At 27.0% G+C, this 22405-nt stretch overlaps 3 protein-coding genes across 4 annotated transcripts in view; 2 read left to right on the top strand and 1 right to left on the bottom strand.

Moving 5' to 3' along the window:
• LOC117182751 overlaps positions 1-3438 on the top strand; it is a 57049-nt gene extending 53611 nt beyond the window's left edge. The window contains exon 7 of the mRNA XM_033375856.1: positions 2708-3438. Coding sequence (XP_033231747.1) covers positions 2708-3188 — 481 coding nt within the window. The 3' untranslated portion in view covers positions 3189-3438. The remainder of the gene's footprint in view (positions 1-2707) is intronic.
• A 2542-nt stretch (positions 3439-5980) lies between these two features.
• On the bottom strand, positions 5981-16244 carry LOC117168447. The gene is made up of 5 exons (XM_033354101.1): positions 16208-16244; positions 12656-13039; positions 10566-10747; positions 7373-7545; positions 5981-6294 (listed from the first exon to the last, which is right to left on the bottom strand). Exons 2-5 carry the CDS (start codon positions 12876-12878, stop codon positions 6093-6095), a joined length of 780 nt encoding a protein of 259 aa, XP_033209992.1. The 5' UTR covers positions 12879-13039; positions 16208-16244; the 3' UTR covers positions 5981-6092.
• Positions 15854-22405, top strand: part of LOC117168448 (programmed cell death protein 5) — a 32445-nt gene continuing 25893 nt past the window's right edge. For both annotated transcript variants that reach the window (XR_004466492.1, XM_033354102.1), the window contains exons 1-3: positions 15854-16018; positions 16316-16424; positions 22223-22386. Coding sequence is in view for 1 of the 2 variants with exons in the window: in XM_033354102.1 (XP_033209993.1) it covers positions 15953-16018; positions 16316-16424; positions 22223-22386 (339 nt within the window). In the remaining variant the exon portion in view is untranslated. The remainder of the gene's footprint in view (positions 16019-16315; positions 16425-22222; positions 22387-22405) is intronic.

Here is a 22405-nt window from a genome sequence, read left to right as displayed (position 1 = left end):
AGGGAGCTCTTCTTAATATTTTGACACCAAAATCATGTCGATACACCTTACCGACTGCGAGTAAAGCCACCCACGCTTTAACTTGACAGACTGTACTAAGATTTTCCCTTTTTGTAATAACTTTTTAGAGAATTAGCTCAATAACTTAGCTGGTTTATTTTATATAAATTGTGAGCATTTTAGTGCTTCACAAAAAAACCTCCATCCTCATAACTGTACTGTACTTGACGTGTCTGTGTTTTATATTTTACTTTATTGTGTTTAGGATGATTTTATTTTAGTTTATTTATTAACGAACCAGACCCGAAACCGCATTTAAATTGGATTTTCAATATATATATGTAATTATTCCAAATTTTCTTCCTCTTCTTTTCATCTCGCAAAATATAATAATAATAATTATTATCATTGTATTTTTAGCTATAATGAAGATTATACATTTTCTACACCATCGATTTATTTTGTAAACAGAAATATTCGAATACGGAATCTTATTTCATGATGAATTGAATTTTTCTGTTTTTTTAGGCATGGAGAGAAATTTGAAGAAATTAATTCACGGAACTGCTCATTGATTTTATCACATCTTTGGCGCGATAACAATTATCTTGAAATACTTAATTTTAAAGCAACGGTCGATGCTTTAAAAGGAAGGGTTGCGAGATCTTAATTCTCGCACCAAAGATGTGATCAAATCAAGGAGCAGTTTCGTGAATTAATTTCTCGAAATTTCTCTTCGTGTCGCAAAAGGGAAAATTGTAATTGAAATTGATTTTTTAATATTGAGAAATAATTCTGTTCTCAACATGTTAAGGCTATTTTTTTAATTATGGAGAACTTGTCAGAAGTTTTGGAAAAGTTCAAATAATTAAAAAAATATATTTAGATGCTTTCGAAGTTTTGAAAAGATTTAACAATGATTTAAAATTCGAAGAGATTTTGAAGTTATAAGAAAAATGTAGATTTTTGAAGATTTCGAATAAAAACTCCGAACCTTTCTAAGATTTTCGAAAGGTTTCATCAAAATGAAAAAATTGTCTTCAGATTCCTAGAAAAATTGCAAACGATTTTTAATTTCAAAAATTAATTTTGAGATAATACTTAAAAACCTTACAAAAATGGTAAAAAAGAATAATCTGGAATACTTTAAAGTAATTATGCTGACTTTGGAGACATATGACTAGTAATCAACAACGTCTACTCATTTGCATCTTCAACTAAATATTTATACCCTAGTCAACACCTACTTCTTATACATTGATATTGAGAAGGTTTAGAAGTTTCAAAAAAATTCAGCAATAATTTAAAACTTGCGAAGATTTTAAAAAGTACTGATTTTTGAAGAAGTGAAAAAAAAACTTTTTAGAATTTTGAAAGGTTTCAGGAAAATGTACAAATTTCCTCACTATTCCTAGATAAATTTTCTATAATTTTGTATTATTTTGAATAAGGAATTTTGAAAGAAGTTTAAAAAATATGCAGATTTTAGAATATTTCGAAAAAAGTTTAGAAGCTTTTAAAGAACTATAAAAGCTTTCAACCGAATAAAAAATGTCTTAAGATTAAAATGATTTTTTAATTTGATAAATTAATTTTTAGTGAAGATTTATTAAGATTTCTAAAAATCTAAAAAAAATACCTGCCGGATTTTAAGGCAATTTTTCTAATATTTACACATTGTTTCCAAACATTTATTTTAAAAAATTTTCATTTCTTCCAAACTTCGAAAAAGTCCTAAATGTCTTTTAAAAGTACTCGAATTTTCCATACAAGTTTTTAAAATCCTGTAAAAAAAGATTTCTTGAAAATTTTTTAAATTCTTGTTCGACACATCTGAAATCTGTAAAAAAAACACTTTTTTAATATTCCCAAAACTTGTCGGAAAATTATTTTTATATAACTTTAAACAAAAAAATTTTTCCTTTTTCTTAAATATTTCAATGAAATTTTGGATTCAATTCAAGTGCTCAACACATTTTACCAAAAACACAGTTACTCGAATTGTTATTTTTTATTAAATAAAGATTTTTCACCCGCAAATCGAAAAAATACACTGTTAGAATTTAGATTGCAAGAGAAGAAGTAGAAAAAACTATACTACAATCTTTTTTTAAGGTCTTAATATTATTTTATTTTATTACTCACATGTACATCCTTTTTCGATATTTACATAGGGAATTGAATTTTACTGAGTATGCCTAAATTTCCCCTTCCACAGGAAATCGAAAGACACTAAACTAACTTAGCCCCAATTACCCCAACTCTCAATAATAAACGTTCAGAGATGACTGACTTGCTCAATTCCGTGGAGTCCATAAATCCTATACTGCCTGCATTCACATGTTTATTAGAACCGCTCGAATCCTTCTGAAAATTTGGTGCGAGGAATAGAAAACTACAGAAAACCAAAATTCTTGAGCACAGCCGTTTACTGTAAGGCAAGTTTGAATGTAGACATACACTAGCTTCGCGTTCCCATCCCACATCCATGCTTGGCATGAAACCTCTCGCTCAAAAACCGTAAAACCCATTAAAAACACGTGTAAGCGAGAATCCCGAACGATCACCCATCCGAGCGCTAACTGTGCCCGTCCGTACTTAACGTTCGAGACATCAGAGTCTCACTTTGCAATCTAAACATATTTGCCTGTACAAAAAATATTATTAGTTTTTTTTCAGAAAAATTAAAAAAATCTCTATTTTTCAGAGGATCCAGATCATCTATAACACAGCGCCCATCTGTAGACGCAGGAGATCGATCAATCCTGCGAAATCGATCACCAAGTCCAACCTTTCGTCTTCACGTTACAAATGTGGACGACGAACCCAGAGGTTTTGTCCGCCGGCGAAGATCTTCGTCTGTACAGTCTTCCGAGAAGATACGCACGACTCATGATGTAGAAGATACTGATGAATCTCAGAGGCCTTATTCCCCCAGTTTTGCTAAAGAAATAAGGGGTTATAGTGCCAACGGCCAAGCATTCGTCGTGTTAGACAATGGCGTGAATGAAACTCCTAAAATAAATAATAACAATCTAAATGAAAAACGTAGAAGAAGAACTGACAGCAATTTTAGTGTAGAAAGCTCTTTACCTATAAGAACTAGTCGAACCAGGAATAAAACTCCTCCTAACTGGATGCCAACTTGGTACGAGAGCAGTAGTAGTTCTACTGGGAAAATCGAATAGAAACGAATAGAAGAGTATATTGCATGTCGTCAATTTATTAGTAATTTTTATCAAGCAGAAGAACGAATAGAGTTTCAGAGATACTTACCGGTAAAATTGTTTTGCAAATCCGTCCGGCTATACTGTATAATAGTATATCCTTTTGATATAGAGCCTATTTTTTTCTATACGATTCCACATTTTTAATCGCAATTAGAAAAAAGTAAAGATTCCAGAATTTTGTATGCGTCTTTCTTTTTATACGCTAATCCGAACTAATTTTACATGCAGATAACTATTAGAATATAATATCTTTTGCAATGTTTGCAAAGTTGAAGATTCCTACAGATATAATAAATCGACGAAATTATATTACGTTTTTGAGTTTTCCAGTAATAACTGTACAATCCTTTTTCATTAATGACCATTTTTTTGACGTGCTGAACCTTATACTATTGTAAGGATGCATAAGATGTGTGTGATCCCACCCCCTCCCCTTCCTCATCCTTACGTACGGTTGTATATGTTTTTACTCAATATATAAATTATTTTCACTATAAACGGGATTTGAAAGAAATTGTACAAGATTGCAAGAGATTTTAAGGTATTTCAAAAGACTATAATAGAAAATCGCATTAAGAACGGCGAAATAATATTTTTTCGCTCCGAGATTTAGAATTACACAAAACTCTCGCTTTCAGTACAGTGTCGGGGGTTGCCTGCAAATAGCTTCGTTTTGAATTCGGGGGGATCCAACCATAAAGAGTCAGGGCCGTCTGAATCGTTTCCAATTTGAATGCATAATATTACGCAATATAATAGACTGAGTACTCGCACACGACGACCCTTCCAAGGCGAGAGAAACTGCGTGGGCCAGAAGTTCTAGGAAGGCCGGGAAGGGGGGGAGGGGTACGAATTCGAGAGTTTGGTGCATAATTAGGAACTTGAAGAATGGTATGCTGGTGTGGATGGTACTACCGCTGAAATACTCAAGAGCGGACAAAAACCATTTGTCTGCAAGGCTAAGCGAGCTGATGAATATATGTGCTTTTAAAGGGTAAGTTTCATTTAAAGAAAGTAATCATTTAAATAATAATAATAATAATAATAATAATAATAATAATTTAAAGAAAATTATAAAAAAGATTTTCTACAAACCCCACCTCTTTTATTCTTTCAAATACTTTTGAACAGTTTTAATTAATACCACAAAGGCACCTTATCACCATCATACGGGCTAAACCACTTTTGAGGCCGGGAGAATTTTTTGTCTAAAAATGTTATTTTTGACTTTTTCAAGTAAGCTATGACAAATATCGCAAAAGAATAAGAGACATTTTTTATAAAACTTCTTTAGACGTGCAAAATTTTGTCTAACATTTTTTGGTATCTGTCATTGTTTCCAATCAAAAGTCGAAAATTTGTTTGTAAGAAAAATAAATTCTCTTGACTACCAAATTTATTTAGCAAGGCTCAAACTTACAAGATATCTTTATTGTCAAAGTACAAGTTCAAGCTAAACTGGTAGAAAATGAAAAGGCGGCATTTTTGAGAAAATCAATTCTTAATTTTTTCAGCAAAACCGCTGCTATATTGTTAACTTTAAACCTTTTTTTCAATTTTATTGTGGATTATAAAGAAAACGATTAACGATATTAAAATCAAAGACAAAATAATAAATGACTCAATTGGGCCCAAAGTTATTGAGGTTCAAAGAAAAAAATCGGGGTTTTTTTAACAAAGCACAAAATTCAAAGACGCATATTTTTTTTTGCAAATCAGAAAAATATGTATCGCCAAATTTCCTCAAAAAACAACATATTTCGTTCCCAAGAGATTATGCGTTTTCAATTGTAGGACCCTCTCTGATTTTAAATTATTCGGCCTTATCATTGTTTTTATCAATTTTCTCTTAGAATAGAGCTAGAAATTACCAGCTGTTTCACCAATTTTCCTCTTTTTCTCCAATTATCAATTATAGTGGTCCAACACCTACTTTATTTTAACAAAATTAACTGTTCAAAAAATTTATTATTAATGTTAATAATATTCGATATGAATAATGCCAGAAAGTTGCGGTTATTTCTAAAATTTTCAAATATTTGTCTACTTTTCACTTAGAGGAAGTTAATAATTAATTCAATTCAAGAATAATTATTGAAACAAATTATTATTGTTTATAATTATCATCTTTATTAATGCTAGGTAGTTACGGCTTCGTGTGAAATTTTTAACTTCTTACCCACCTTTTACTTAGAAAAGTAATTCGTAATGCAAGTTAACAAACATAGCCCTTTAAACATTTTATTATTGTTTATAACTATATTCTCTTAGATAAATGCTATATTATCATCGATGAAGCGTTTTTTCTCCATGAAAGGAGATTCAATAAATTATTTACTTCACTTTAATTGAAAATTGGACAAAAAGTAGATTTTTTTACTGCTATTTTCTAGCATTATTCTAAGAGAATGTTATTCAAAAAAATAATAAATTATTTGAAAAATTGCGTTTGTTAACATTTCTTAAGTATTAGCTCACTCTAATTGAAAATTGGGCAAAAAAAGGAACATTTTTTAACAAACCGCGACTTTCTAACTCTATTCTAAGAATAATAAAAAATTGTTTAAACAATTTATATAAGTAAAAAGTAGTATCCTATATATTATAAATGATTTATATTTTTTTCAAACCAAATGAGACATTGAGTCTAATAAAGCATAGCACACAATTTCAATAAATATTTATATTTTATTAACAAATTAATTTTTATTGACAATTAAAATGTTAAGGCTACCCTAAACTGAATTATTTTTTTATTTAAAATTGTAAAGATAATAATAAAATTTTTTAACTAACACTGTCGAAAGTTTTATCGACCCGAAGGAAATTTGACAGAATCCTTAAATACTAATTGCATTGATTCTATATAAACCTTTTGAACATAAACTTGAATGTTTTTGACCTGCAATTCGGAAATGCGATTTGATTTTGGTTATTTAAAATTTTTTCATAATCTCTTTCAAGCAGAACTCCGTATCCGGATCTTTCGGCTAGTTTGATGGATGCATCGGATGAAAAGCAATTCGCTGAAAGATTAATTCCATAATTCCGGCAAATGTCCTCCCTAATTAAAAGTTAAAATATTATAATTACACTAGCAGAAAATTCAAGCGCGTGTTCACTTCTCTTGCTTTTTATTTCCTAACATTAAAAGTATAAACAATTTAAAAATCCATTATTAAACTAATTTTTAAATATTAAATTCAAACATGTTTAAAAAAATTATTAATAATTTTAAATTGTAAGATTTGAATTGAAATATATATATATATATATATATATATATCTTGAACGATTTTGAATTGAGAACGTTTCAATTCAAATTATTCTAGATTAGGTAACATTTTGAAAAAAAGGATAATACTTCAGATCAAATAAAAAAGAATTACACAAGTATAATTTATGAATAAAAGCGTTTAAATCTGGATAACTTGAAATTGAAAATTTTCAAAACAAAGGATCTCAAAATCGTAACATTTCATATTAAAATTTTGAAATTTAGAGTTTAATAACACTAAAAACCTTGAAATGTATAATAGACTTAAGTCATTATGTAGAAGTTTATATATTGAAATCGAAAATGTTTGAGTCAGTGCTCATTTAGTATCAGTTCTCATTTAGTGAGATAGAGACGGAGGGTACACACCCTGTCATCCTTTTAATTTTATTATTTAACGACTCAAACGTTTTCGATTTCAATATACAAACTTCTACATAATGACTTAAGTCGGGAAGAAGTCAATAAAATAATGTTTTTCCTTATCAATACTGATTAGTTGTTTCCCAGACGTTAAATTAACAAATTTTACATCCCGAAATTCTTTTCATAAATTAAAAATTATATTTTTTCTAATTGGAAACTTTCAAAATGATTAATTATTGATAATTAGTGCAAATTAATAAATTAATAAATCAATAAATCACGATTTGTAAAATTTAATCATTACAGTCTAAAATGTAGAATTAATAACTTAAAAACAAACGATAAACCATTAAGATACAAGGGGCTTCAATTCGGACACAAAGGGACAGGATGAATGAAAAGTAGATTATATATATTTACAATATAAAAATAAATATTAATTTAAATGTACTCATTAAATGTAAAAATTAAAATCACATTGATGTTTTTTTTTAATTACCTCACGTCCAGCATTTTTCCACCAAACGACTGTCCTCTGAAAGAAGGCAACACGCTAAGACCTGCAGATGTCAAATATTTGTGTTCTTTTAGTTTACTCTTCACATTAGCTTCCTGAAATAACGGCCAAAGTACTGCATCCATTTGGGAACCCCTTGGCGATAAATAATTTTGCTGTTAAATATATAAAACAATTTTATATTATTATGAATCACTTTCAAGAGGACTCAAGTAATAATTGTGTGCCTCAAAAAAAAAATTTCTTTTATTTGAGAGGACTCATCTTAAAAACCTTCCATTTGTTGAAAAACTAAGAGCATTTTTCCAAATTTGTTTCAAAGGGTCAAATAGGCTCACACGGCTTTTAAATCACCCCCCCCTCCCCCCAATGGTTGAAAAATGCTTTTTTTATGATAGATCATAACATTTTTATTTTGTCTAAAAATTGTCAACATCGGTTTGCGTGTTCGATTCTCGTCTCGCCCTCTGGAAGAGCCTCGGCAGCCCACGCGGTGAACCCTGACCATAAATTAACAAAAAAACTCTTTATTGTTCTAAAAGAACTATGTAATGTTAGAGCCGTAATTAGCCCTTTTCGATAAATTTGAGAGGATAACTTTTCAAACAAGAAAATATTTGACATATTTAAAGCTTAAAACGGCAGTCGGGTCTAGGGCTTACTTAAAACAATCAAAATAGGGTCAATAGTAGTATAAAATTTGAAAAACAGTACGAAAATTGTGTCGTGAAATTTTTTTTTAATTACATCGAGGGATTTACTATATTTTTATTTAATATACAATATACATCTCCCATGAAATTTCGTGAGATAAATTTAAAAAATTCTGAAATCTGTTGTTGACATTGTCTAAAGATTTCTGGAAAACTCGTCAATTTTTTTACATCCCTTAAAGTCCGTAGAAATCCCTTGAAATCCTATTATTTCTTTTTAAATCCGTTGGAGTCCTTTAAATCTATAAAATTCCCTGGAAATTTTCTGAAATCCCTGAAATCTTTAAAAATCCTTAGAAATCTCTCGGAATTATTTGTTTCCTAAAGTTCTCTAGAAATCGGTTGGAATCCCATGAATTCTTTTTAATATCACTGATATCCTAGATACCTTTTTCAAATCCTTTTAAAATTTTCAAAATCCTACGATGTTATTTAAAATAACTTACAAAATTTAAAAATTCGTTAACTTCATTGGAGTTAAAAAAAACTTTAAAATATTTTTTTTTCAATTACTTTATTTCCAATTTTAAATAATTTTAATTAAATCGAAAGTTCTGACAAACAAATCTGGTGAAATCTCCAGTAATTCTACAAAAATCGAATAAAATTCCGGAAAAACGTCTTAAAATCTATAATATCTTTCAAAAACGATGAAATCTTGGAAAACCTTTGAAATCTGGTAAAACCCACAAAATTAGTTGAAGCCTTTGAAACTCTATTGAAATCTTTGAAATTTTTTTTAAATCCTTAAAAATACCCTAAAAATAGTTATATATAACTATTATTATTATTAAAATCCATTAAAACTGACTGAAACCTATTAAAAACCTTGGAGTTTTACTGAAATTTTATATATTCCTCGGAAAACTCCCCAATTTTTTTAAATTCTTGAAAGCCTATAGAAATTTATTATAATCCTACATAATCTTTTAACTTCATTTGAAATCCTTTGAGTCCCTCAAATATCGTACAATTTCTTTATTTTTTCGAAATGTTCATACCTTTTCGATTCGCTAAAATTTATCCCGACCATTGAAACTAGAAAATTCGAATTCTTAAGGCTAAACATTTTTTCATCTAAAGTAATCAAAAGTAAAGTTGTAATTAATGCACTCAGGTTGAAATCTTTTGAATTTAAAATTATTGAAATTAGAGCTTGAAACCTTTTTAATTTAGAATTATTTTTTAAATCCTTTCAAACTTTGAAAATCCCTAAAACCTTATACAATCCCGTTCAACATCTTGAAATGTTTAATATTTTTTTAATTCCTTTAAAAATGTTTAAATCTTTGAAATCTTTTGCGATCTCATAAAATACCATAAAATCCGTATAAATCCCTAGACGTCCCTTATAATTTAGTTTAATTAACATCTCAACATCCCCAGAAATTCATTGAAATTCACTCGAATTGCTTGAAGTCTTCGAAATCTTTTGACACCTGATACTTGTAAAATATCCTAAAATATTTCAAATCAATTGAAGTCCATCAAAATTTTATAAATCCTTAAGTCCTTGGATATTCTATAAAATTGCAAATCCCTAGAAATAATTTAAAGTCACATAAATAATATCTCAAATTAATCAAAGTCAAATAAGTAATATCTCTTTTAATGTTTTCAAAACTCATGAAAACTTTGAAATCTTTTGAAAACTTTAAATTCTTCCAAATTATGAAAACTTTAGAAAATTCATTTTTTAAGGTGGCGAATATATCATATAATCAGTTAGCGAAGAAGTTTGAAAATATGTGTAAATACCAAGTGAAAAACAGTAAATCTATAGCATTAGTGAGCAATTTGCGAAAATAGGAGCATGAGCGTCATTTTTTTGCAAAATTGTAGTAAAATATGTGAATCTTTAAGAAAAAATTAACAAATGTTAATAATTTCGTGATTGTAATTTAAAATTTCTTTAGATCATTTATTTGTTTAATTAAATCACATATGTATCATTCAATTTTAAAAAAGGTACGTTTTGTTATTATTATTACACCATTAAACCATTTCCCTTTCTGGGTAGGCGTGACTCACTCGGTGGGGAAGGGAGTAATATGAGAAAGGGACATCGAATTTTTAGATTGATCCAGATTTCTCGTGTTATTTATTTAAATAACACGTTCGTTCCGCAACACTGCTCCGACCAAGGTTGCTGATCAATCTCTCTAGCCATCACTCCAAGTGAAGATCCTCACAAAGTCGTAATTGTAATACTGGTATTTTACAGACAATTTTGTTCCATAAAACATTTTCTGAATAACTAATGAAATTTTCCTCGTGAAAATGCAAATTATAAACTGTAGGAAAAAATGGATACGTACGTTTTTTAGTGAAATCTTACGTCCGTGTTAAAGTTACACACTCTTACGATAGAAAGTTTTACTAAATGAGGGTATAACATTCCAAAAAATAGTCCTTACGTAATTCACAGATGACCCCTTAAACAATATGAATATTTTACTCACCCTAAACTTTGCGAAAACAGCTTTGTCATCTTTTGTCTCCACAAGTAAAATATTGACTCCAACAATTATAGATTTTTCTCCGTTTGAATTATCGGTAAACATGCCAATGCTAATGCCTTGTTTCAAAAATAATCTCCAAAGTAATCTTTGGTCATAAACCAATAGTGGATCATCCCTTGCTTCTGTAAAAAATCATTCTAATATATATATATTAAGAGAATACGTACAGCAAAAAGAAGAATTATATGTTTATAATTTTTTTCTTCAAGCTCCACTGTAAAGTTTGATAGAATATCGAATATATCGGTCAATTATTGAATAATTTACATTAAAAATTTAAGAATCAATGAAAAATCAGTGAAAAATAAATTGTACACTCAAGAGAAAAAGTTTTCTTGAAAGAAAAGCATCATCCTCATCATACGGAGAATTCGTAAGTAGATCCGAAAAATCTGAAATTTTTATTTTCTGTGTCAAATTACTGATGCCAGAATAAAAGTTAAACTTAGAGACATTTTTTGTTCTTTTTTCTGCCTTATTTCTGATTTTTTGGTCGATAATTTTGATATTTATAAACACGGGATGAGAGGGAAAAAATTATTTTGTATGCAAAATTTCCGATCGTATTATGGTCCTGAGTTTTTACAGGGATCTCATGCAATGGAAGAAAATAATTCTCTGTCATTCATTGTTTTTTTCCCGAATCACAAAAAATATTTAATTAAAGTTATCAAATCAAAACTGAACTGTAAATTAAAAACACTCCGACTCTTGAATTTTAAACTTTCTAAATTAAATCTTTAAAAAAGTGTATTCAAAGGCCTAATAATTTACATGCATAAATTTAAGGTTTTGATCGTTATCAACTATGTTAAATTAAATGCCATTCAAAAACAAATATTGCAATTTCAAACTTTTATAAATTGAACAGTCGAAAGATTTCTGATTAAAATATGAATCCACATTAAATTGAAAAGTGAATAAATAACCTTATAAATTTTGAAAAATATATCTTTTCGAAGCATTCTGAAGCTCAAAACAATAAAAGGGGAACAATTTTAATTTTTATAGTCGTTTAAACCTAACTTACTATTAAATCAGGAGTTAAATTATTTTTATCTTAAGTCGTGTGATATCAGTAATTGTTCATTTTTTATTTATACATGGAAATTCAAAAATTTCTCTTACAGATTAAAAAATTAACAAAATCGATAATTTAAAATAACGTACAAAGTTTAAAATTAGCAATCTGAAATTATATCGATTCAAGGCTCACAAGAATTTACGTTGGAGACAATTCACTTTAAAATTGTTTAATTATCAATATTTTAATTATAATTTATCATTTTAAATAAACACTCAAATATTTTTAAATGTTGAAAAATGTCCTTTTTTATTTGAAAAAAAGGTCAAATTACTTGGAATAAAAATGGAATATTTCAGACTGAAGCAATATTTAAAGATTTGATTTTAAATTGAACATAAAACTTTAATTATGAATCTATTAGCTTGAAATTATTTCAAAATTGAAAATATTTCATAAAGTTTCAATCGGATTTTTATATTTGTTCAACTATTAATGCTTGCGAATCCAAACAGTTAAATTTTTAACGTTTATATCTTCATTGTTTAGTTTTAAGCAGATTTAGAGGATCCACTCTGTTTCAAAATTATTTTTTTTTAACTCTTGAATTTTGACACCGAATATATGAGTTTCCATAAAAAAAATAACATTCGACCAGATAATTAAATTTTCAACCAAACAAGTGAATTTTCAACAAAAAAGATTAACTTTTTTCATTTTAAATATTAGTAAAATTGCACATATGACAAGTTTTTTTATTTTAATTGTACAGTAACGAATAACTTCTCCCTCAGAAATTGTGAATAAAATTTAGATCCGTGAAATAAAAATCTCCAATTTTCGATTTCGGTCATGAAAAATGAGGACATAGCACAACCAATAAAAAAATATGGACGGTGATAAAAAAAAATACGAAATTTTCTGATAAATCAGGATGTTTGGTTACAATAATCAGCCTAGTAGGTATGTATTAAATTATTGTGCAATTAATTTTGCAAATACTTACTCATACATTCAAATTGTGGTTCATCTGCCAAATAATAATCGCACATATGATCTAGGACTTCCTCGAATCTATCGGATGGAATCTCTTGAATTTTAAATTTGGTGGGTTCTCCATTTTTGTAACCATCAACAACTTTCCACACGTTCAACGGTCCAGGTGGTCTTCGCCAAGATGTATATGGGACTATTGGATTTACTTTATTTTCCAGAATTGCTCTGTCCATTTTTGTTTAGCAATAAAAAAACGCCAATTTAATTAAAACTTAAATGCGTACTTCTTTATATTGGCAGAATATCGCACAAGAATAAAAAAAGATCTTGAAGACTCAAGCCTGAAGAGTGAGTGATCTGCTAGGCATGGAACGTAACATTTACGTTGCTGCAACTGATCATTAAAAGATGTAGAAGACGGACAGATGACAATTCCGCCCCAGCTAACTGCGTATGACTCCCCCTCTTGACGGCTTCTCCTCACTCAACCAAACTGCTGCCGCCGAGCTTGGTCAGCGGGAGTTCATTTTACCTAATGAGGACTAAAATGCGAAATATAACATTTTTAAATACATCACTTGGTAAATTACAAATACAATATTCGAAATCGGTGAACTATAACGATTCCAAATAAATATTATTTTACTGAAAAAGTTGAAAATTAAAGAATAAATGTTTCAGTTTATGTGGAATTTTATGGAAACTTTTTCAGTGTACTTTACTCAAATCAAATGCAATAGCTTTAATTTATTGGTGCAAATTATACATAACCTCGGGAAATTCTGAAAGCTAAAATTTGGCCCAATTTGGAATCTCATTAACAAACAATATAAATTTTAATTTATTTCTCGATCAATTACATTGCTCAAAATTATCCTTTTAATAGCTTGTCTTAAAACGTTTGTTTTTGTTTTATACAGAAAGTGAATAAAACAAATTAAAATTAGAAATAATAATTATATTTCCCACTATGTATAACTTTTTTGCCTGGTTTATTATGATGAATATTATGAATTTTTGTAAATGAAAATTAATTGAAACTACTATTTTCACACACAAAAAGGATGTTCATAAAATATAGTTAATAAGTTTTCAAACAGCTAAGTTTTATCTTTCGGAATTTCCATAAGTTTAGTAAAATATTGCATCAATAAATTAAAGCTACTGCAGTTGATTTAAGTAAAATACACTGAATAATTTTCCAGAAAATATCACATAAATTTAAACATTTATTTGTTAGTTTTTAACTTTTTAAGTAAAAAACATATAGCTGGAATCGTTGTAATTCACAGGTTTAAAATATAATATTTGTAAATTACCAAGAGTTAAATTTAAACATTTTTATTTTACGAATTTTAGTCCTCATTTGGTCAAAAGGACTCCCGCTGACCAGGCTTGTCGGCATCAGTTTGGCAGATTGAGGGGGAGTGACGTAGTGGAGGAACCTGTAATTATTCACTATTTGGACCCCAGTTATTCAGCAGAATTATCATCATACTGTCGAATATTAATTGTTTAAAATTCACCATAAAGTACCTATACAAGTAATATTTTCTCAATAGTATATGGAAAATAACTCAACATTTGCATTTGGATTTTTAAATCCAAAACCGGATCAGAAGACATTACTGGATTCAAAACTCGATAAAAACTTCGTTTCATTAATTTCTTGACAAATTTGATGAATAAGCAACATTTGAAAAATTAAGAATATAGCAAATTGTTTGCGTTTATTTCTTTGGGGAAAAAGACGTAAAAGATAAGGGAATTATACTGGATGACATAATTTTGCAGAATTTTTAAAGTTCCGAATGTGGAAAAATACAAAAAAATTATTACTGAAAGAGACATTTTTCGCAAAATAAAAATTATTAGAATTTCAAATTCCTGAAAGAAAATAAAACTACCATAATGTTTATTCCCGAAATATTGAAACCCGACTTTTCATGTTACCGAAAATAATAAATTGTCGAATTTTCAAATTGCCAAAAATAGTACGTATCAATGTTGGGTAGTAACTTGTTACAATAACTGAGTTACTGAAAATTAACGTTATTTTGGTTAAGAATTTCATATATTTTAATGGAAAATAAATGTATTTGTTAAAAATTCAACTATTTTCTTGAAAACTAACTTTTTTGTTGGAAATTTATATTTTCGGTTTGAAAATGTAATTGGTTAGTTCTACTAGTTGGTTAAAAAATACCGAACATTTTGTTGAAACTTCAGCTCTTTATTGAGAGGTTTTGTTTTTGATTAATAAATTAATCTGTTTTGGTAAAAATATTTTTCTGTCGAAGGTTTAGCTATCTAGTTAAAAATTCATCTTTTCTGGTTGAAAATTTAACTATACTTGGTTGAAAGTTGAACTACTTTGTTAAAAATTCAGTTGCTTTGCTGAAAATTAACTTTTTTGTTGGAAAGTTAAGTCATTTGTTAAAAATTCGGAAAATGGTAGAAGATTCGACTATTTTTTTCAAAATAACTTTAGTTGCAAATTAATATTTTCGGTACAATAATTTCAATATTTGGTTCAATATTCATGTGCTTTGTTGAAATTAAAGCTATTTTGGTAGAAAGTCTAACTATTTGGTTGAAAAGTAACTTTTTTGTTTAAAAATTCGCAATTTGGTTAAAAATAACTTTAGTTGCAAATTAATATTTTCGGTATAATAATTCCAATATTTGGTTCAATATTTATGTGTTTTGTTGAAAATAGAACTATTTTAGGCAGAAAATTCAACTATTTGGTTGAAAAGAAAGTTTTTTGTTTTAAAATTCGACTGTTTGTTAATAAATTAACTTTTGATGAAAACAAATATCTTATGTAATGATGATTCCAACATTTAGTTCAATATTCATGTATTTTGTTGAAAATAGAACTATTTTTGTAGACTCCAAGTATTTGGTTGAAAATTAACTTTGGTTAAAAATGAGTATTTTCGGTATAATAATTCCACAATTTTCTTCCATATTCATGTTTTTTTTTTTTTTAAATCGAACTGTTTTTATAGAAAATTGAGTTGAGAAGTAACTTTTTTGTTGTTCAATTTTCAACTCTTTTATTCAAAAGTGTTCTTTTTGCTTGGAACGTTAATTTCTTCCGGTATTCATATTTAATAATTACTTTAATTTTCGCGCCCTATTCAATGCTGCCATCTACTAGCCGGTGACAAAGCTATTCAAATATATATACACATATAGATGCGGGCAAGCGTTTGGCATGTGTTGTAATTTATGAAAACACGTTTGAGTTAAAAATAGTTTTTTCAAGTTTTAATTATTAAAACCAAAAAAATAATTTAAAATGTCAGATCCTGAACTAGAAGCACTTCGTCAACAACGTATGGCTCAATTACAGTCACAGTACAAAGTAAGTATTACAAAATTAAAAATAATTTCGGAATCTCGTCCAAATGTCAAATAATACAAATGTAACTTGAATTGACTATATTATTAAGTATTTAATTAGTTTTTTCACTTAATAACTCTGTGATAAGGGAACAATGAACAATAGCTTTCTCTAAAAAGGACTGTATTATGTAGAAAAGATGTTATTTACCGAAGGTCAATTTTGAGGTTAGTTGTGTGGGCGATTCGTTTCATGTCGTTTTTGACTGTAAATGGAGTGAAAGCTGTTTTTTAATTCACTTGCAATTACTCTTTCAAGGGTGGTGATGCCGGAGATCAACAGGCAAACGAAGAAAAAAGACAGCAAGTGGCGGATATGAAAAATGTGATTCTTTCTCAGGTTCTTGATCAATCTGCGAGAGCAAGATGTAAGTTGTAGATTGTATCTTATATTTTTTAAGTTTTGTAAATAAGTGTTCTTGTCAAAAAAGCATGTCGTGAGCAAATGCGGCGGAGATTTTTCTCTAGATGGGGGCAGGAGAATAGACTTATAATATTGAATGGCACAATTTGAACATAGTATAATAATATTATACTACATACAAATTGTACATAAATAATAATAAATGAACGATAAATAGTGAACATTAAATAATAAATAGTTATAAAATTCACGTTGCAAAAGATTTCAATAATTTCACAAATATTACCAAATGATTTTAGAAAGATCAGGGTGGCCGCTAGACCGGGAAACCTGGAAAACCGACAATTTTATGAGACCGAGGAAAACCGGGAATTAAGCCGGTATTTCAATTTAAAGAATTTAAAAATGCAGTTTTAAAGGTTAAAAAAATTAAAAATTAGAAGTTTTTAAAATCAATGATTTTTGAAATAAAAAACAGGATGGCTGCCGGATTGGGAAACCGGAAATTTTACGAATTTTTAGAAGAAAAATCTGTCCAAGTTTGATTTTAACAGTTTTTCAAATAATTAAAGTGCAGTTTTGAAGATTTAAACAATTAAAAATTAAAAGCATTTGAAGTTGAAAATTGTTGATAATAAACAGTTTCATTTTATCAACTGTAAATATAAATAAATCCATTATTTTAAATTATAGAAATTATAGAATATAGAATCTGAACAGTAATTGATTTGACCAACCAATTCTAGATCCGTTCAAAATTTGAAAATTTCCAGATTGTAACTGTTTCAATCCGAAACTCTTAAGAAGAATTGAAATTAATATATCATTTATTTCGATTATTTTATTAAAACAAAAAAAATTTCATGATTTATCAATAATATATTTTTAATTCAGAGTTTCAGATCTTCCCTTATATTATTTTTGATATTAAATTTAATAAATAGATTGATTAATATATTATTTCTATTAATTTTTTTAGCCATTAACAAATTTAAAAGTGCGTTTTACTATTTTCAACTTAAAAATAAATCCATAATAATACAGTCATAATTAAAGGTTTTTATTAAACTTAAAATATTGTTAGTCTAAATTATTAAATTTTTATCCCATTTAATTTGAAATTTCCTTATGTAGAAAAAGAATATGTATTTAATATTTAGCGATGTTTCACTGTTCATTTAAGACCAGTAAATTGAAACCAAATCTTTAAAAGAAAACAATTTAAAACTGAATTGTTTTACATAGAAAGCTTTGAATCTTCAGATTTTCGAAGAACTTTTGTACTTTAAGCTTACAAATTTTTATTGTTCTATTTAAAAAGTGTTTAATTTATAAGTGAAATTGTTAAATTTTGATGCACAAATAACAATTGAACACTTATTCTTTGTAGAAAAAATTTGAGTAATTTCAAGAGATATTTAGAAGTTTCGAAAAGATTCAAAATTAATTAAAAACTTGAAATTATTTTAAAAGTAATATAAACGAAGTCTATTAACATTGTTTTCAGAACTTCTAAACATGCTTTAAAATAATTCGAAATTTTCCTACAATTTTTGAAAATCCTGCAAATTAAAAAAAAAAGATTAAAAATTAACTTACAAAATTGAAATGATTCCAAGTAATTTAAATGAAGTGTTTTAACATTTTTTTCAGAACTGCTGAATATATTTTAAAATTAGTCGAATTTTTCCCACAATTCTTGGAAAATTCGGCAAATTAAAAAAAATTCTTAAAATCTTTCAGGTTCTTCTTTGATAATTTCTTAAATCTCTTAAAATCTTCTTAAACTTTCTATTACAATAATTTTTCAAAGTGAAAAATCATTTTCAATTTTCCTGAGAATCTTAAGAATTTTTGTTATTATTTTGAAGTCTTTCACAATTCTTTAAAAAAATCTAAATTTTTTTTTGAAATTTGTAAAAATATACATTTTATTTTTAATTCGGCTGTAAGTATTTGAAATTATTTCAAGTTCTAAATTTAATTCGAATCTTTTTAAAACTTCTAAATATCTTTAAAAATTACTCTAATAATTTTACAAATAACAAGTGTTCTATTGTTATTTTTAAATTCAAATTTTCGTTTAAATTTGCAGGATTTTCTAAAAATTATGGTAAAATTCAATTCATTTTGAAATATATTTTAAAGTTCCGAAAAAAATTCATAAATTATTCTGAATTTGGAAAAATTTTAAGCCACTTCTAGATTTCTGAAGATTTTAAAATAAAATTTTAAAGCTATTGAAGGATGCTTAAAATATTTAAAATAAAACTAATTTAGCTTCTAATTACATAAATGTTAAGTTAAAAAAATTATTTTTCAATTTTTAATGTGTCTCGCTTAAAATTACTTAAAATAATGTAATTTTGAAAATTTTTAAAGTTCATTGCTTGATTCTTTAATTATACTATTGAAATTGTTAACGTGGATTTATATTTTTGGAACTTAATCTGAATCTTTGAACTCTATAATTGTTCAAATTTCTGAAATTTGTAATTTATTTGCATTTTATTTAACATTGTTTAATTGAAAAGTGTTACTACCTTCCATTTGGAAGGTGTAAATTTTTGAGCATTTGAATAAACCATTTTTGAATTAGAAATGTTTTAACTTTAATTTTTAAAGTTTGGAATTCAAGGGTTCCACTTTGAATGCTTTAATTTGTTGTTTATTGTTTATTACATTATATGGAAAAATGTTTAGAATATAGTTTGATTTTTTAAATTTCATTGGCCGTGAAAAATGTTTGCTATCAAAAATTTTACTAAGTATTCAAAGATTTCGGATAGATTTAAAAGATTTTAGAAAGACTTTAATGATTTCACAAACATACAATATTTTCACAAATATTACCAAATATTAAATAAATATTTTTTATATTTCTCTAAGATTTAAAAAAGATTTGTAATATTTCGCGAAGATTTTCGATATATTTGAAAGATTTCACAAAGACATTAATGATTGTCCAAAGATTTCACAAACATTTCTATAATTTTATTAATATTACCAAATATTTAGCGAAGATTTCGAATGGAATTAAAAGATTTCACAAAGGCATAAATGATTTCACAAAGAGTTCAATAATTTTAAAATTAAATTTTTTTCTGAGAAAAGATCTATTTTCGTCGTTCCACTGCGAATCGAACCACAGAACTTCTGATTGCCGGTTGGGTGTTTTTCTATGTAGTATTTTCTGTTATTTGAAGGTGACCTTCTGGTGACCTCTGATGATAATACAGATTCCTTTAGATTTCAATAATTTCACAAATATTTCAAACATTAAAAAGATTTCAATGATTTACCAAAACATTAAAAATATTTCGCAAATATTTCAATGATTTTTTAAATATTTCGAAGATTTCGAAAAGTTTAAAAATATTCCAGAAAGACTTTCATGATTTCCAAAAGATTTCAACAATTTAACAAATATAACAAATATTAGAAAAATATTCTAAATATTTTATAAATCGCCCTCCCTGGGCGATTTCTAAGGAGGGAAGTCATTGAAAAGTCAGGGAATGTTATTGGTCAGTGAAAATCAGGGGATTTTGAAATAATGGTTCAACACTGATAAATTGAGGTCAGTACAAATTACTGAATTTTCTTGAATTCTTTTGAAACATTTAATGGTAAGGAATTTTCAAGGGATTTAAAGCGATTAAAGGGATTAAAAATAATATCGTATGATTAAAAATATTTTTGGGTATTATAAAAGATTCCGAAGAATTTTCAAAAGATTCCAATAATTGGATGAGATTTCAAAGGATTTTGATATATTTTTAAAACATTACAGGAATTTTCAAGAATTTGAAATATTTTAGGGTATTTTGAAATGTTAAAAGACATTGTCAACAAATTTTATGTTGTTTTTGAATAATTTACTATAATTTATGGCGATATGGAACGATTATATAGAATCTATAAGGGTTTCGGATATTTCAAAAAAATCTCCAGGAATTTCAAAGAATTCGTTCACAAGGACTGATGGGTTAAGTAGTATTTCAAAGACTTTCAAATATTTAAAAGAATTTCCCAAGTTAAACCAAACAAAATATTTTAAAAGATTATAAGGATTTTGCAATTAATTTCAATCATTTGAAGGGGTTTATAAGAATTTGAAAAATTTTAGGGTATTTAAAAAAATGCCAAGGCATTTTTAAGAGCTTTATAAAGTTTCAATGTATTGGAAAAGATTTCAAAGGATTTTACATATTTTTGGGGTACTTAAAAAGATTTCAAGAACTTTTTAAGAGTTTTAAACAATTTCAAGGCATTTCCATGGATTTTAATCATTTTAAGGGTTTTAAAAAAATATGAGATTTTAAAGTATTTTCTAAAATTTCAGTAGATATGGAACAATTTTATAGGAACTACTCTATGGGTTTAGTCTGTTTTAAAAGATACCAAGGAGTTCAATGATTTTAAGGAGTTTTAAAAGCTCTCCAGGTATTTTAATATTTTTTCCAGAATTTTAGAAAATATCTTGAGATTTTGTATAATTTCATGGGATTTATAATGTTTTATAATGGATATTAAATAATTTATTCGTCAAATATTTTAAAGAGTATTAAATGTTTTATAATATTTTAAAAGATTTAAAGGATTTTTTAATGTATTTAAATAATATGAAGGGATTTCAACGGTTTTTTAAGACTTTAGTTGACTTGAAAAAATTCCAAGGAATTTTTCAGATTAAACAAATGTCATTTTAAAAGATTTTAGAGGTTTCAAGAAATTTCAGATATTTTAGGGTCTTTTGAAATATGGTATGACATTTTTAATAAATTTCAATAATTGAAAGGAATTTCACAGAATTTTAAATATTGATGGGTATTATAAATAGATGACAACGCAATTTGAAAAAAAATTCCATGCGGTTGTAACAAATTTCTTGGAATTTTCGGAAGAGATGGAACAATTTTATAGGATTTATAATGTTTTAGGATATTTTAAAATAATTCAAATATTTCAAGTTATTTTATAAGATTTTAAAGAAATGTAAAGATTTTAGGATATTTCAAAATATTCCAAGGAATTTGCCATTGATTCCAATGATTTTATGAAATATCAAAGAATTTCACAGATTTTAGAGTATTTAAAAAAATGCTGTGTAATTTTGAAGAGCTTTAAAAATTTTGAAGAAATTTAAAAATATTTCAAAGATTTGAAATATTTTTGGAGTAACTTTAAAAATTCTAAGGAATTTTCAAGAGATTCTAAAGCTCAAAAAGTATTTTAATAAAAAATTTCAGTATCTCTTGAAATATCATAAGTTTTTATGTAATCCCATGACATTTTATAATATTTTAAAATTAGATTACACCCTGAATTCTTGTCAATTTGTGTGTATTGCCTTGAATTCTTAAAAATTTGATCAAATCCTTTTGAATTATTTCTAAACTCATTTCAAACTTACTGAATTCAATTAATTTTTTCACGTGTATGCATTTTTTTTAATTCAAAATTTTTTAATTTACCTCACATTTTTATCAATTTTATCGGATTGGTCTCATATCCCTTAAATTCATTCAAAATTCACTCCAATTTTACTGAAATTGATGAAATTCTTTTTTTTTAAATAGATTTTAATTTTTTTAATTTAACTTGAATTCACTTTTAGTTACTGTTTCGGTTTAAGTAGGTCACTTTTTTAGTATTTTGAATTAAATTAGATTGTGACAGCCGTGATAATAATAAAAAAATTATAAGTTTGAGATTTGTTTCATTTCTTGGCGGGTGGAAATCCTGAAAATCTTTTTGTAGGATCGCTGATTATTTATTTGATATTTTTTGGTCTTCTAGTAAATACTCTGTCTCTGGGTAAACCAGAAAAAGGAAAGATGGTCGAGGAACTGATCGTGAATATGGCAAAACGAGGACAATTACCTGGTAAACTAGGCGAGCAAGAGTTAATCGGCCTTCTTGAAAGTGTCAGTCAACAAACAAAAAAGACAACAACAGTCAAAGTTAGTGTAAAATCGATAA

Source organism: Belonocnema kinseyi, chromosome 2 (genome assembly GCF_010883055.1).
Source record: "Belonocnema kinseyi isolate 2016_QV_RU_SX_M_011 chromosome 2, B_treatae_v1, whole genome shotgun sequence".
NCBI lineage: Eukaryota > Metazoa > Arthropoda > Insecta > Hymenoptera > Cynipidae > Belonocnema > Belonocnema kinseyi.
This window is presented reverse-complemented; position numbering and strand designations above follow the sequence as displayed.

Excerpts from the sequence above, each read along its gene's own strand:
- LOC117168447 (XM_033354101.1), bottom strand. The coding sequence starts at position 12,878 with ATGGACAGAGCAATTCTGGAAAATAAAGTAAATCCAATAGTCCCATAT. Across the intron at positions 10,748-12,655 it reads ACCACAATTTGAATGTATGA|AAGCAAGGGATGATCCACTA; the intron begins GTAAGTATTTGC and ends GATTTTTTACAG. Across the intron at positions 7,546-10,565 it reads CTGTTTTCGCAAAGTTTAGG|CAAAATTATTTATCGCCAAG; the intron begins GTGAGTAAAATA and ends TATATTTAACAG.